General features: G+C 38.2%; 1 protein-coding gene across 1 annotated transcript in view; it reads right to left on the bottom strand.

Annotated features, from left to right (window-relative positions):
- fstl4 (follistatin like 4) overlaps positions 1-14,952 on the bottom strand; it is a 200,462-nt gene that overhangs the window by 119,952 nt on the left and 65,558 nt on the right. The window contains exon 4 of the mRNA XM_023342536.1: positions 4,153-4,395. Within this exon, the coding sequence (XP_023198304.1) occupies positions 4,153-4,395 (243 nt within the window). The remainder of the gene's footprint in view (positions 1-4,152; positions 4,396-14,952) is intronic.

Here is a 14,952-nt window from a genome sequence, read left to right on the forward strand (position 1 = left end):
GTCCTGCTTTAAAGAAAACACGTCATCATAACCCTAATTATGACCCGAAGGTCGCTGAAGGTCAGCAGGTCCCCTGCAGAGCGTCATTCATCACTGATGAAGTGCTTCTACCTGGACGCACTGAAGAGCGAGCGTCCTAAACAAAGTCCGTTTGGACCGGAGGCTTCCTATTCATCACCATGATGAGAGCCATTAATCTGCTGCAGAGGCTCATAATCACAGGCAGGATGAGAACGAGACAGAGACCCCAAACATCTGTGATTGTGATGCTAATTTCAACAATCAGTCCACTGATTGCCAAATGTAATGAGATTTTTAAATGTGTACATCAGATTATGTCCCTTTTAGGCTGAAATGCCTAAAATGAAGTCTAATACTGCAGGCTCCTGATTTCCTGTTTTATTTATTCACTAACATTCCTAAAAAGGTAAATTATTAATAATTCTCATATGATCCAGAATGTTGGGTCTTAAAAATGTTTGTTGTAGGAAAAACAAAATGTTGACAAGCAGGAAAAACCTGCATCTAAACCGTTTACTGACCTTAACTCTCTGTATTTTAGTCTGTAATAAAATACAGACTAAAATATTTTATTATAAATATAACGGCTGTGATGAGCCGTTTGTGTATCCAGCATGTTAATAATTATAAATGTTTTTTTTACCAACAGAACTTTGTGGAAATAAATCTAACATAAATTATAATATTATTGATGAAAACATTAAATGTTTTGTGCAACTATTTAAATAATTTGATAACTTTATTCATGTCTTATTCATTCAACCATTTGTTTGTTTTTTTGGTCATTTATGAAAATATGTAAATCTTTGAACTTACAGCAAACAGCAAATTTGGATTTGCTCAAAATAATCCAATCTTGGTAAATGAAAATAAAATACAACTCAATCGAAAAATTTAGAAAAGTTTCTTATTTAGGCACCATTTAAAACTGTGTATAATTTAAAGTATTTTTATATCACCTTTTTTAACAACTCCAGTGAAAAATCACAACAGTACGGAAGAGGATTAGGGACACGAAAAAATAAAAAAAATAATTCTGACTTTAATCTGAGAATTTTTTTTTTAATTTTTTCGGTGGCCCTAATCCTCTTCCGTACAACAGAACACAAAGTTTTCTTAAATATTTTCTGAAAAGTAAGTGAATAAAAGCATCCAGGTGATTATAATGCTCTCATGAAAACAGGACTTTCTGCAACTTAGAGGGAAAATGATGCTCTCATTGTAGCCACTTAATGTCAGATAGTTTTGTTAATTTCTGCTCAGAAAGCAAAGTAATCTCTTTTATGGTAAAGTCTTTGTGCTGCTGAAAACTTTTTCAGCTCAGAATAATCCTAAAAATGCTGCACAACAAATCCTGTTATCCTGCTTTGCCTCTATTTTACTCCAAATCATCTGTCACTTTTATTTGTATATGGGAATTTATATTATAATTTAAAGTACTGAACACAAACAACAAAGTCCCATCAAGCCAGAGGTTTATTACCATCTTCAGAAATCATGTGCAAAACATTTTTTACGACAAAAATTCAACCAAGTCAGGAGAAAACCTTTCCTTCTGCTTCAAAGAGAATATTTGGTTTCCGCAGACGGAGCTAAACTCCTTCACCTCGGCTGCCATGTTTGCCCCAGCAGGGCGACTGCAGCTCGGAGCGCAGAACCAAGTTACCTCGCCCCAACCGCCTGAGGATAAAGTAGATAAAATGTATTTTTAATAAAACACATGAAACTAAGCATGTCAGGCCTCTCTCCTTGAAGAAAGCTGAATTTTTCTTTGATGCTCATAAGAAAACATGTGAAGTTACATGATTTACACTGGAAAGTAAAACAGAAAACACAGGAAACACCAGATTACCAACAATGACAAAAATACAGCAAAACTGTCTGCTTACTGTAAATTCACCATTACAGAAACTAGACTAAAAAATAGTTGGTAAGATTTTGTGTTTTTACAGTATAGAAATGATGATGTAAACACTTAGATGAGATATATTCATAATTCAGCCTTCGTGGCACTAGCGCTCATCATCTATCAGCCAATCAGAGAAGACGTTGGCGTCTCATTCAGGAGTGGGAGCGCTAAGCCCCGCCCACCTGCTACCAACCAAAAAGACTTCCTGTTGTCTTCTTTGTTGTTTCCACCAGTAGTAACATCCTGCTGTTGATGGTGTGACTACGTGTTCCAGCTGAAAAACCTCCTCACACCAGCACTACAACGATCGATTTTCCTAATTTTAATTTGTGCAGTTCTATTATTAATGGAAACGCAGATATTGTCAAAAAGTTGAGAAGTTATTCCAAGGTCTATTCCTGAACAAAGTAACTTTCAGTTAGAACAAGCACAGAGAAACCAGAACTGACAAAATGCTACTTTGTAAAAGATTTTTACTTTTTAGGAAAATTGCTGCAACTGAAATCAAGTACGTCTCGGTTTTTATTCCTTTTTAATCAAACTTAAATAAAATTTTTATTTTGTCATTTATCTACCTGTGATGTAATTATTGAGAAGCCTTGTGGTCAGCTGTAAATGAGCTTTATGAATAAATTAAACTTTGTTGGCAGTGCAGCGTGAATAAATAGATGAAAGTCAACTGACTGGTTTTGGCCCTGAGCTGCAGGAAATCAGTTTTCAGGTTTATCACATTTAAAAGTAAATCTTCCCTCCAAAAACCAGAAAACCAGGACAAAAGTTTTGTTTTTTTTACAATGTGCTTTTAAGGCCTCTATTTTTTAGGCATACAGATTGTTGGGTTTGATTAAAATGAACCAAGAGATAAAACTGCAAGAACTAAATAAAAGTAAAACTCTCTCTGCAGCTAAACAAGTTGAGGCTGAATCTGAGCCACATGTTGTTGGATCCAACAGTCGTGAATTCAAATGAACCAACGTTTCATTTCCTGATCTGCGTCCGCCAACACCGACTACGATTGTAAAAACCACTTAAGCAGCCAAAGTGAGACATGTCTACCAATGATGCCTTTGTCTGTCAACTGCAATAATTACTCACAATTTACAAACACACACAAATACGATGCTCAGGACTTATTCCCAGCGTTTTCAATCTCCCGCTGGTTTGCATTCAGACATCAAGTTTAAGCTTAATGTGGCGACTGAACATCCCAAATGTGGATTAGATATGCATGGCGGTGTCTGCCAGCAACGCTTCCCTCCCTAATGTGACATGACAAAAAGTGCTGCCAGCTCCGTATGTGTGCATCTGTTTTTTAAAGTTGTGCTGACATGCAACCAAAAATAACCAGAGCTTTAACTTTCTTTTTTTAAACATCTACTGTGGAAGGAACGATTTTAAAAGGTTTCATGTGAGAGTGATCTGACAAGCAACTGGAAACAGGAGAAAACTTCTCCAAACTCCTGATCCAGTGCTTTCTAAAACTGGCAAACAACAACTTTAAATTTTAATATCCAAATTAAAACCACTGATATGCAACATCTATAACTGACCCATCTGGTTGTGTTTAGTAATTTGTAAAAATATGTTTGTAAGTCTTTGCAAGCTCTGAATAATTTTGGTACATGAGTTTGGTACATAAAATAAAAAACAGCTTAAATAAAAACGGATACTGTTGCTTATTTAGGCACCATTTAAAATTGTTTATGAATTAAAATATTTTTAGACAATCTTATTAAATCATATTGGCTGAGGGAGCAATTCTAATGAAAATCACAAAGTTTTACTTAAATATTCCCGTGAAAAAAAAACTGAATTAAAGCATCCAGGAGAATATTTATGTTTTATTTGAGTGTGAAACGTTTTTAGCCATTTAACATCTGAATGCAGCAGGAGATTAAAAACACTGAGAATAAGTCAAGGGTTTTGTTTTTTGGTTATTAAAAGCTTTAATATCCAACTTCAAAAGTGTAATTTCTACCGGATCAGATCTGAAACTGACCTTTTATTAACAAGAAAAAAAAATGCTCATACAGGAACAACTGTCAGAAATAAGAAATAAAACGTATCCAGCACCAAACAAACTTCATAAACTGCAGGATAAACCCAGATCACGTTCTACTTTTCATCAGTCCCACCTATTAATCCTAATAAAGGTAAGTTTGACTCAGACCGAGTCGTTTCAGTTTTCCAGCCGGAGCTCTGAGCTCAGTGACCAGACTGACCTTTGAAGAAGCAGTCTTTGCTGTGCACCACGTAGATCCGCCGCCTCTCCAGGCAGGCGGTGCGGTAAACCTCGCAGTGGTTCTCGTAAAACCTGCCGTCCGAGCCGCACACAGGCACAAAGGAGGGCCGACATTTTTCCTGGCACACGCACTCGGCGCGCCCGCTTTCCGCCATCAGCACACACTGCCGGCCTCTTCCACAGTAGGTCCTGTGACACGGGTCTTCCTCTGCATCAGAATGAGCTGCAGGAAACAGAAAGTACAAGATTTTACTGCTTCCTGTGTAAAATTCAAAGCAGAAAATTACAAATTTCTAACTAAAAATCATCCAAAATGCAGTTTTATTGTAGTCGTATATGGACCCGTTGCAGCGTGACATCACACTGTAGATCAGTGGGCAAAAAGCTGCTCACTTAGTCTGGCTAGCTTTGGTTTAGCTGTCAAGTTACCAACATAACACGCTAAATCTTAAACGTACGCCTGATATATAAAACAAAAGTGATGCAGAGCTGTGATACTAACAGTCAGCACCACAACAACTAGATAACACAGTCAGGAAACAGTTTTAATTAAGAAAGAAAATAGCGAAGGAGAGGGAAGTAGCTCAGTTACGCTAGCTTGACTATAACAACCGTAACATGTAGATGTGCTGCAGAATTTGATGTGTTTCTGTCCAGGTACAAAATAAAAAATAAAGTCGACCTAAACACCAACTCTGACAGATCATCAGCAGAGCAGATGTTTACATTAGCTAATCAACCACCGCCTTCTTAGCTTAGCTAATAGCAGCGTTAGCTAATCTGCCATTGGTGTGTTAGCTTAGCTAGTAGCAGAGGTAGCTAATCTATCACAGTGATCACTTATTAGTAATCACAAAATAAACACCTAGAAAACATAAAACTGTAACCGACTGAATGTTCTGCTCTCTGTGTGGGAAACGTTTGAGTGTTTTCTGGTGTTGAATCCTGATACAGGTAGAGGTGGTGTTGTCAGTTGCTATGGCAACGAGTCTGAGTGTAGCTTAACTGATAGAGAGAGCAAAGGGGAAAAAAAGTGGTTTTGTTCTGAACAGTTTTTCTGCGTTTTCGTCTCTTTGCTGCTCTGCTTCACCTCCAGGTTTCATTTTAACGGTTTTACAAGAATCGTGTTTCTTCGCTCCAGCGTTGTGTTCATGTGGGAAATTTCCAAATGTAAACAACAACATGCAGTTATAAACTCCATTGGTTGAATAATAACTGATCTTTGAGAAATATGTAAAGAAATCAATAATTTAATTTAATCTTGATGACAAGTTAAACGTCTCCATCAGTAAAAGAAGGAAAGGCTGTAAATCAGGGTGAGACCAGAAATAGAAAAGCATAAACTGACGTTATACACCTCAGATTCAGCGCTGTGTTAACAAGGAAATACTTTTTTTAACCACTGCTTACCAACTGTTAGGTGTCCGTATCAACACCTCTCTGCACTCATTTACACATTCAGATGTGAAAACTATGATATTCATACAGGAGCAGATCCTGGTGGAGCTGCAAATGTTGCAAAGCTGCTTGTTTCTCTTGTGTGTTGGACAGAAACCAAAGCAAACCCAAACGTGTCGGTGACGTCACCGTCTCCACGGCAACAGAACAAACTTTACGGCACCATAACATCGTTTTAGACTATTTTAAATAATATATGGGAATGGCTTTCTCAACAATCAATAAACTTTACAGTCTGATGGACATTTAACACTGGAAAACATTTTAAATATCCAAAATAAATAAATAAAAATGAATTATGAAGTCTCCTAGTTGAGACCAAAGAACCAGACTGAAGTTTGGGTTCAAAAAAGATCTAGTTTTGATTTATCATGTTATTAATGAATTGATTTGTTGATTATTGTGACAGCCCTGCTCTGTATATTTCAATGTCTTCAAAAAGTCAATTTATTTTCAGTAATTCAGTCAAACAAAACTAAAACTCACTGTTTAAATAAACATGGTTATTTGTTTATTTCTGTTCATTTTTTATGACAGATCGTGAAAATGTTCATTTCAGTTACTTTTTATGTTATAACATTATATAACATTCCTATATTCTAATTTGACTATTTTGTATCTTTTTTCCAAATTTAATGAATCATTTAATTAATATTCCCACCAATTAAGGAAGTTTTACTACAGAAGTGCTTTTGTACTAGAAAGTGTCCAGAAATATTCCTTCTCCAGCAGATTTATAAAAAAATTTTAATTAACTAAAGTTTATTTTTGGCAGGAAATGAGACGGGTTTATATGAAAATATAAAATAATATAAAAGAAGAACAAAATCTTATAAAATGATTTCAATCCTTCTCAATAATCATAATGTTTGGCGCTGAGCGGTCGGGTCTGAGCCTGGGCCTTTATTTATGCATATCTGGAAATTAACAAGTTAAAACACTTTTTTAAAACATGATGGAAACACTGCAGAGAAACTTCACATTCTGCTTGGGTTTGTGTTTCTGATCATACAGACTGATTTTTTTCTGTCACAATTATTAAACTACTCTTCAAATTGTTATAAAACATCAAAAAGTGCCAAAAATACATCAGTCCAGACGCCTGTAATAAGGATCCAGTCCTCTGAAACGAGCTATTTTGAGATAAAATAAAAGACTGAAGAAAAGCAATCTCCAGCCCTGCTGAGTTTCATTTCTGTATTTCCTTTTAAAAATTTAAAGCACTTCTTTCTGTCACTTTATTTTTTCACCTTTTGATGTTAATAAGCTTCGCTTTTTAGGAATCCAGGCCAAACATAAAGGAGCTGCTGGCTGCAGCAATCTGAGCAAACAAATCACACAACATGAAATGTTCGGAGTCGAGCAGAAGGCACACGGACATAAACTGCTTCAGATTACCAAAACAAGCTAACGTGTGCAGCTAAATCTGATACTGCTGCTCGTAACGTTTCATTGTAGTTGAGAGACGACAGAAGCGGATCTGGACTGTTAAAGGAGTAAACATTCCTCCCAGCTTCATCCTCGTCCTCCGCTCTATTATCCCTCTGTGAAATAAGGCTGAAAAGCTAAAAAGCATATTGGCTTAGCGCGCAGGAAGCTCAGGCTGTGCTCTTATAATCAAACTGCTGAAAACAGAAATTGAATTTGCCTCAAGTATAATCATATCTCCACTCTCAGCATATTAAATAACAGAGATAATGCGCCGCCGTCGGAGGACAATAGTTTAGTAATTGCATGAAGGAGATTTCAGGTTTGGTGCAGAGGTCACCGGCAGCACACACACATTTCACACACCTTACCTGGAAGGACCAAAATATTCATTCAGGTTGGTGTTGCAATAGAACAACGTTCAACGTATTCGTTTTATTTTAGGTGAACAAGAAGTGCAGAAAGAAAAACACTCACGAAATTACAAATCTTAAAGTTTATCCCTCTACAGACGGGGAGATGATAACAATAAACAATAATAAACAATAAACAACAATAAAATACAAGTAATGCACTATAAAAATATGGCCCTGATAAGAAAAGCTACGGTAAGTTTTTCCCAAACAAAGTTTGCTGAAACGTAAATGTTTGGTGGTGAGGTGACACTGAACATCAACCTGAACTACAGTAAAACACGGCGGTGGCAGTATTGTGCTGCTGGTTAGAGGAAACATTTGAGAGGCTCAGAAATTTCTGGTTGTTCTGTGGAAACATTCAGCTGGATGAATTTTAACTGATACCAAACTCATAACACTTTATTTCACTCACAGGTCAGTTAGTTTTGTCTCTAAGGTATTTATACTGGAAACCAAAATGACTTGGTAAGACTTTGTGTTTTTGCAGTGTAAACTGTTTGATCCAGGAAATTAAACTGAAAACATTTTTTGAAAAACGTTTAGTAGTATTTTATTTTATTTTATTTTTACTCTTAAATGAGTAAAATTTCTGTATTTTCTTCCCACTGAATGAAAATCAAACTCGTTTTAAAACTCCCCAGACTTTCTGTTAAAGTTTCTGAAGTTTTTTATTGAAAGAAACTGATTTGGAAAAACTTTATTTTATTTTGTTACTTATATGAATTATTGTTTTTATGTTCCTTAAAATACCAAAATTTCCACTTAACTTTATATTTTGTATGCAATTTTTAAATATTGAATGATAATTTTTAGACAATACTTTCTTACTCTTATTTTTAGTTACTCTACCCTCTGCTAATATTACACCATTCATAAATGTGGGAAAAGTAATTTAGCAGTAAAATCAATAACCCCAGAGCGAGAAAGCCCACAGGAACGCCCCGCCTGACCCAACATGGCCGCTCTTTGTCATAATTAAGTGTTGGAAATGAGAGGAGGCTGTGGTTTGGGGTTCTGCCAGGTTAGCGCTCCGTTGGGAACGCGAGGCGGACGCTGTGCGTAAGACGGGCTCAGCTCCGTTTTATCCAGTTGGCTAATTGTTCTGCGTGTCTCGGCCAGGCATCTGTGGGAAATGCAAAGCAGCCCCGCTCCCTCGCCACCTCGCCGCGCATGTCAAGGTCGGGGACGATTACAAGATCGTTTGTATTCTCCAAGCACGAGAGATTAAACGCTTAGCAACAACCGTCCAGCGGCAGCAGCCCGCTTCGTCTTCCTCTCGGCGTCTTCGTCACGTCGGAGAAACAGAACATGAACAAAAGCAAAACTGCATAAAAGCTACATTTACCAAACAAAGCTGTCTGACATTTAGCTAAGTCTTTCATCTGCTTTGTCTCTGTGCTGTTTGCGGCTGCGGCTTGTTTAAGAGGCTGAAAGTGGCGTCTGGTAATCCTCCCTGTCTAAGCTGCTGGCACAATGTTGTTCAATGGATGAGGCGCAGAACGGTGCCAGGACAAAGCCAGGCTGACCAACCGGGTCCAGTCCAGGCCTCCTGTCACTCTAATGCCGTCATTTCTGTTCTGGTCCCCGGGGCGCCGTCTTTTCTCCTCCTCCTCCTCAGCAGACCGAGCATGTCCACTCTCTTTGCTCTTTCAGGCTAAATCTGCAGATTTTCCATAAGAAAACAAAACTCCAGCCGCACTTTTAAGAAATAACTAAAGTTCTGCTGTGAAGCTTAAAAGCAAAACTTTCTCCAGCTGAACAGAAACTCAAGTTATTAAAGAGGAACGATCTAGAGTTATAGATCTAGAGTCAACACACAGCTCCAGCTCTTCCAGCTGGAAACTAGAGGTCAGGCTGACCTCTGACCTCTGACCTGTGGGTTCCAGAGTGGGCCTTCTAGCAGCTGCAGAACATTTCCAGGACCAGAGACTAAAGTCTCAGATCAGAGAAACTCATCCAGGCTTTAGTTTCTCTTTAGTGGCTTTGATTCCTGCAGCAGCGTCTTCACAGGTCTGATTGACAACCCAACGGTCCAGAACGCTGCTGCTGGAGTTCTGACTAGAACCAGGAGGATAGAGACACCACCTGGTTCTACACCATCCAGTTCTACACCACCCAGTTCTACAGTCCTTCACAGAGAGACTTTAAACTACAGCTGGTAGTTTATAAATCACTGCATTAAAGATTAAAGATCTGCTGCTGTTGGATCTTTCCAGATCTCTCAAACATGGAGGAGCAGCTTTCAGCTTCTATGCACCATAAATCTGGAACAAACTTCCAGAAAACTGAAAAACAGCCAAAACACTGAGTTCCTCTAAATCTAGACTAAAAACCCGCCTGGTTAAAGTTGATATAGATTTATAATAAATTACACATTGACCAACATTTTGATGCTTTTGATGACAACACTTAAAGTAACTGTGTGTTTTATGACTTTATGTTTTATGATGTAAACAGTTTGAACTGCCTTGTTGCTGAAATGTGCTACACAAATAAGATTTGATTGATTGATTGATTGATTGATTGATTGATTGATTGATTGATTGATTGATTGATTGATTGATTGATTGATTGATTGATACCATCCTCATAGGCCTAAACTTCATATTTATTTTAGGCTTTGATTTTTTAATGTCCTTCAGGAAAGATTATAAAACATTTGGTTTTATTATGGATTATTCAATGAAAAAACTTCAGATTCTTTAACAGAAACTGCAGGTCTGAGTCTGGTGAAATTTTGGTTAAAACATGTTTGTTTTTCATTCAGTGGGTAGAAAATCCAGAAATTGTACTCAGGTAAGAGTAAAAATACTCCTAAAAGGAAATTCTTTCAAAAATGTTATCCAAGTAAATGCAGGTAGTTACTGCCCAACTCTGGAAATAAACTCCAAGAATTGGCTACAAAAGGTGTGTTGAAGATGCAACTAGGAGACATTTACCTGAAAGTGAGTCGAGGTTCGATCCGATTAAAGTAAATCAGCACCGAGTTAAAACTCATTTCGTCTGACCAGAAGTTTGTCTGAACATGAGTGACAAGGCAGCAGCCATTCAGCAGAGCCACTGACATTTTTCACAATACTTTCCTTCTTCAGCTCCTTTCCCAAGTAGATGAAAGCGTAAGAGGCCCAGCATGTCTGATTCTGCCAGGAGAAGCCACAATGCAGAGCCTCAGCTCTGACTGAGTCATTGTGGGAAAGCAAATGAATCCAGAGTGAGGTGTACAATGCGTCTCGGCGCCCCACAGCGAAACCATACAGACCACAGGGAAGGAAGCAGACTAAGAATGTCACTTTCCTCTTGAAGCAAATTCCTAAATCTGTTTAATAAACTTAAGCTATTGCATAAGTACCTCAGGCTAGGGTCTGCATTTAACATTTAAAGACAATCACCAAAACATTATTTATTTTGTAGTTAATCCAGCCTCACTGTATTTGCAGCTGCTGATATATTTCCCTCAGAATACCACTGAGCATCCCACTAACTAGACTGGAAGTTCACTCACCCTGCTGCTGTGGGCCGCCGCCTGGACCAGGGCTACATTATTCATCTCTCCAAGCTAAGAAACGCTACACCATTCAGTCACAAATCTTTCAGGACAATTTACAACATGTTTCTGTTTCTTTCAGATTTTCACCCAAATGATCTGGAATCAACAAAAGGAGTGGTGTTTTCATTTTACGAGCTTGTTTAAAGCTAAAGGAAGGACAGATGAACGCTGGATGTGTTTCTCCACCTGGGCAGAGCCCAGGGACGTCTGCAGATCGGACAGATGATTCTATTTGCCCTGTAGCAGCTGTAGATAATTAAATATTGAGACACACTGTCAAACACTGTCTTCCCTGTGCTGCTCAGTCGGACAAAGCGCTCCTGACATGCACACAGCGCTTGAATATCAATGGATACCTGCATCCCTTGGTGCTAGGTAAGATATGCTGCAGTGTTCACCAGAGATAACAACTAACTTATTTTTGCTGCATTGTACCAAATAATTTAATTTTTCTGTGTAAACAGAGGGATGGAGTAGGAATAGGATTTACTGGGCAGGATTCAGGATTCAGTGAGTATTTATAGGCCTGACATGATAAATTGTTACAGAAGTTATTGCAATAAATGATAATATTGTTGTCTTGAGATCATTTTCAAGTAATATGATGGCAGTATCATTGTTATGTTGATTAAAATGGACTTACTTTATTTAGTATGGAAACACTAGCGTATCAGCTAAAATGGGCTAAAATGCTAAGGTTAGCTTAAATGCTGTCAGTAGCATGTGGGATATCACTAGCAGGTTGACCTACTAGCAGGTTACTCTACTAGCATGTTGACCTACACTAGCATGTTGGCTTACTAGCATGTTGACCTTCACTAGCATGTTGGCTTACTAGCATGTTGACCTACACTAAGCATGTTGACCTTCACTAGCATGTTGGTCTACTAGCATGTTGACCTTCACTAGCATGTTGGCTTACTAGCATGTTGACCTTCACTAGCATGTTGGTCTACTAGCATGTTGACCTTCACTAGCATGTTGGTCTACTAGCATGTTGACCTTCACTAGCATGTTGGTCTACTAGCATGTTGACCTACACTAGCATGTTGGCTTACTAGCATGTTGACCTACACTAGCATGTTGGGCTACACTAAGCATGTTGGCCTATTAGCATGGTGGCTTACTAGAATGTTGACCTTCACTAGCATGTTGGCTTACTAGCATGTTGACCTACACTAGCATGTTGGGCTACACTAAGCATGTTGGCCTACTAGCATGTTGACGCTACGATAAAAACATGTTCCATCTCAATCATGGAGTTTTTGTCCGAAGCCAAAAGGTGTAGAATAATAAGCGCCTGCCATGCCATGGAGAGCACTGTCCTTAAAAAAGGTTCACTGAGACCAAAACACCAGGCTGAAGACGTTTATCATCCAGTTTCTGGTAGAAAAAGAGAAAAGATTTAAGCAATAAATCATGAAAACAGAAATTATTGAGCACCTTTTAATTTATCGTATTACTGTGTTTACAAACAAATACTTCCTGTTCCTACACCCACATCCTCACTAAGACTCCAACTATCTGCATGTGGGTTAAGCTGCTAGCAGCTGTCCGGCTCTCCTGGCAGCAGGTGGAGGCGCCTGATGGAGCCGTCAGCCGACATCATGTCTTCAGGCACACCGACTGATTGCTGTACCCAGGAAACGACGGCCATCACAACCGTTCAGCCCAGAAACTTACTTATGATCCTTCCATCCAGAGTTAATGAATTACATCTTTAAGTTTTACGGGCAGAGCAGAAACTGCAGCACCAAGAGCTGGTAAGGCCTCATAAGCAGCAGCAGAGGCCAGATGCTCTTTACATTTTCCTTCATTTGCATCTTCCCTGATCAATAATCCCGGGACGGCGAGACAAACATCAGGACGAGAGAAAAGTGGAGTCAGCACATCTTAACAAGAACAATTAATCAGCCTGGATACTTTGTTTCTGTTTATTGATCTTTGGCTGTGTGTTATTGCATTATTATTATTATGCCATTACCATTATATTACATAAAAATGATCAAAACTACGATACTATCATTTATTGCAATAAATTCTGGTAAATTTTATTACCGTGACAGGCCTGCGCACAACCTGACGGCAGAAACGCTCACTAGTTGCCATGGTTACCTGCAATTATCTGGCTGTTTTAGGGTTAGCTAGCAGGTTGTCAGCGTACTACTACTGTTGATCACATCATTGATGTTAGTGACCCACTAATGACCCAAACGCATTGCATGCTGGGTAGTGGATAAAAGGTGAGAGAAAAAAGCCCAAACTTTAGCGACAGGATATTACTATCAATATTAAAACCATTTCATTCAGTGAGACCATCAGAGAAATGCTGAGTCCCTCTAAACAGGATGAAGGTATCCATGGTGAGCAAAACACCAGAACAGGGTTTTCCTAAAACAAAATCTCATTAAAATAAAGAACTCAAATTTAGCCTGAAAAGAACAAATAAAATACAAAAATTTCTTCCTATTTTGTCACAATTAGTGAAAAAATAAACATGCAGCTGCAGCCATGAAGGCAGGAGAAAAACCAAACCATCAGAAATTAAAAATGAACTGGAAGTGGTGCGTCGTTTACTGGGCTAAAATTATTTTATTAGCCTAATTGTAAATAGCTTAAATAGTTGGACCAACATATTCTTGCTTGATTGATGCAGGCGACATGTGCAGCAGTCAGCGCCGACGTCCACTGATGATCCACCTATAAGATGATTCACAATAACTAGTTTAGTTATAAACTTATAGTCAAGTTTTTAAATGTGTTTCAGGTAAAAAGTTATGAGCAGATTCTGTCTCATCTGATGTTTCTAAATTTCTTGGCATCTCCAGAATTCGTTCCTCCTGGAGGCTGGAGCCGACAACCAGCGGGGTCGAGACTAAAGCCAAGTCAGAGGGATGCACAGCCTCCCACTTCCTGTTTAAATAACAATCTGCTTCTATGGAAGAACAACTGTGCCAAACCAAACAGGACAAGCTTAAAGGTTTAGAAAATGGTGCTAACATCGTTAGCTGTTAGCTTCTACCAGGTCCAACTAATCTGGTTAAAACAAATCAAGATAAATAAAATTAGAGCAGTTCAGGGATTAATGACTTTAAACACAATCTTACTTCAAAGATCTTGAAATATCACTTTAAACATCTATTTTTATGAAATCTATAGAGTGCTGGATAAATCTGATGCCTTATTTCCTTTTGTTTATGTTTTCAATTCTCCAACTATAAACTGCTCTTCATGAGTTATGAATTATTTTAATAAATATGTACCAAACTTTTCAGTCACAACTGATGATTTAAGGATGAGCAGGGAAAATGTCTGATCCACATAAAACACTAAGCACAGTTAATTGTGGGAATAGAAAAAAATCATAAAGCTCCAAATTACCTGTAAGGGGGACAAAGTGCATTTTATTTTGTATTTCTCTGAGAAAAGATGGGCTGATTTTGGCTGCAGGTGATAAAATGAGCAGAAGAATAAAAGCTAAAGTTAAATATGTAGAGGCAGCAGAACCTTGTGCAGCGTGGGAATGCTAAGCTTTAGCAGCACATGCAAACCGCTAGCAAGTGGCATGTCAAAGCCCGACAGGAATCCCTTTTCCACTCAGTGGGTTGCCCACCTCAGAGGACTCAAAATGATTAGGTAGAAAGCCTTCACCTTCTGGAATAATGAATTTCTGATTCAGCCTCAGGAAAACTACGGTCATTAAATATCTAGAAAAGCTAAGACAGAGTAAAAAATGTGCTTCTTGGTCAGGCAGTTTGTGAAACTTTGGAAATTGAGCCTTTAAATTAATTTTAACTGGTTGGAATTAAACCCTGAAGGAGGAGAAACTATTGACTTCATCAAAGAGTTACATCTGATAAGTTATGTAAAAACAGCAAGCAGGGAGAAACCAACAAGCCAGGAAGATCTGGATAAAAATAAAACTAATTAT

Source organism: Xiphophorus maculatus, chromosome 11, assembly GCF_002775205.1.
Source record: "Xiphophorus maculatus strain JP 163 A chromosome 11, X_maculatus-5.0-male, whole genome shotgun sequence".
NCBI lineage: Eukaryota > Metazoa > Chordata > Actinopteri > Cyprinodontiformes > Poeciliidae > Xiphophorus > Xiphophorus maculatus.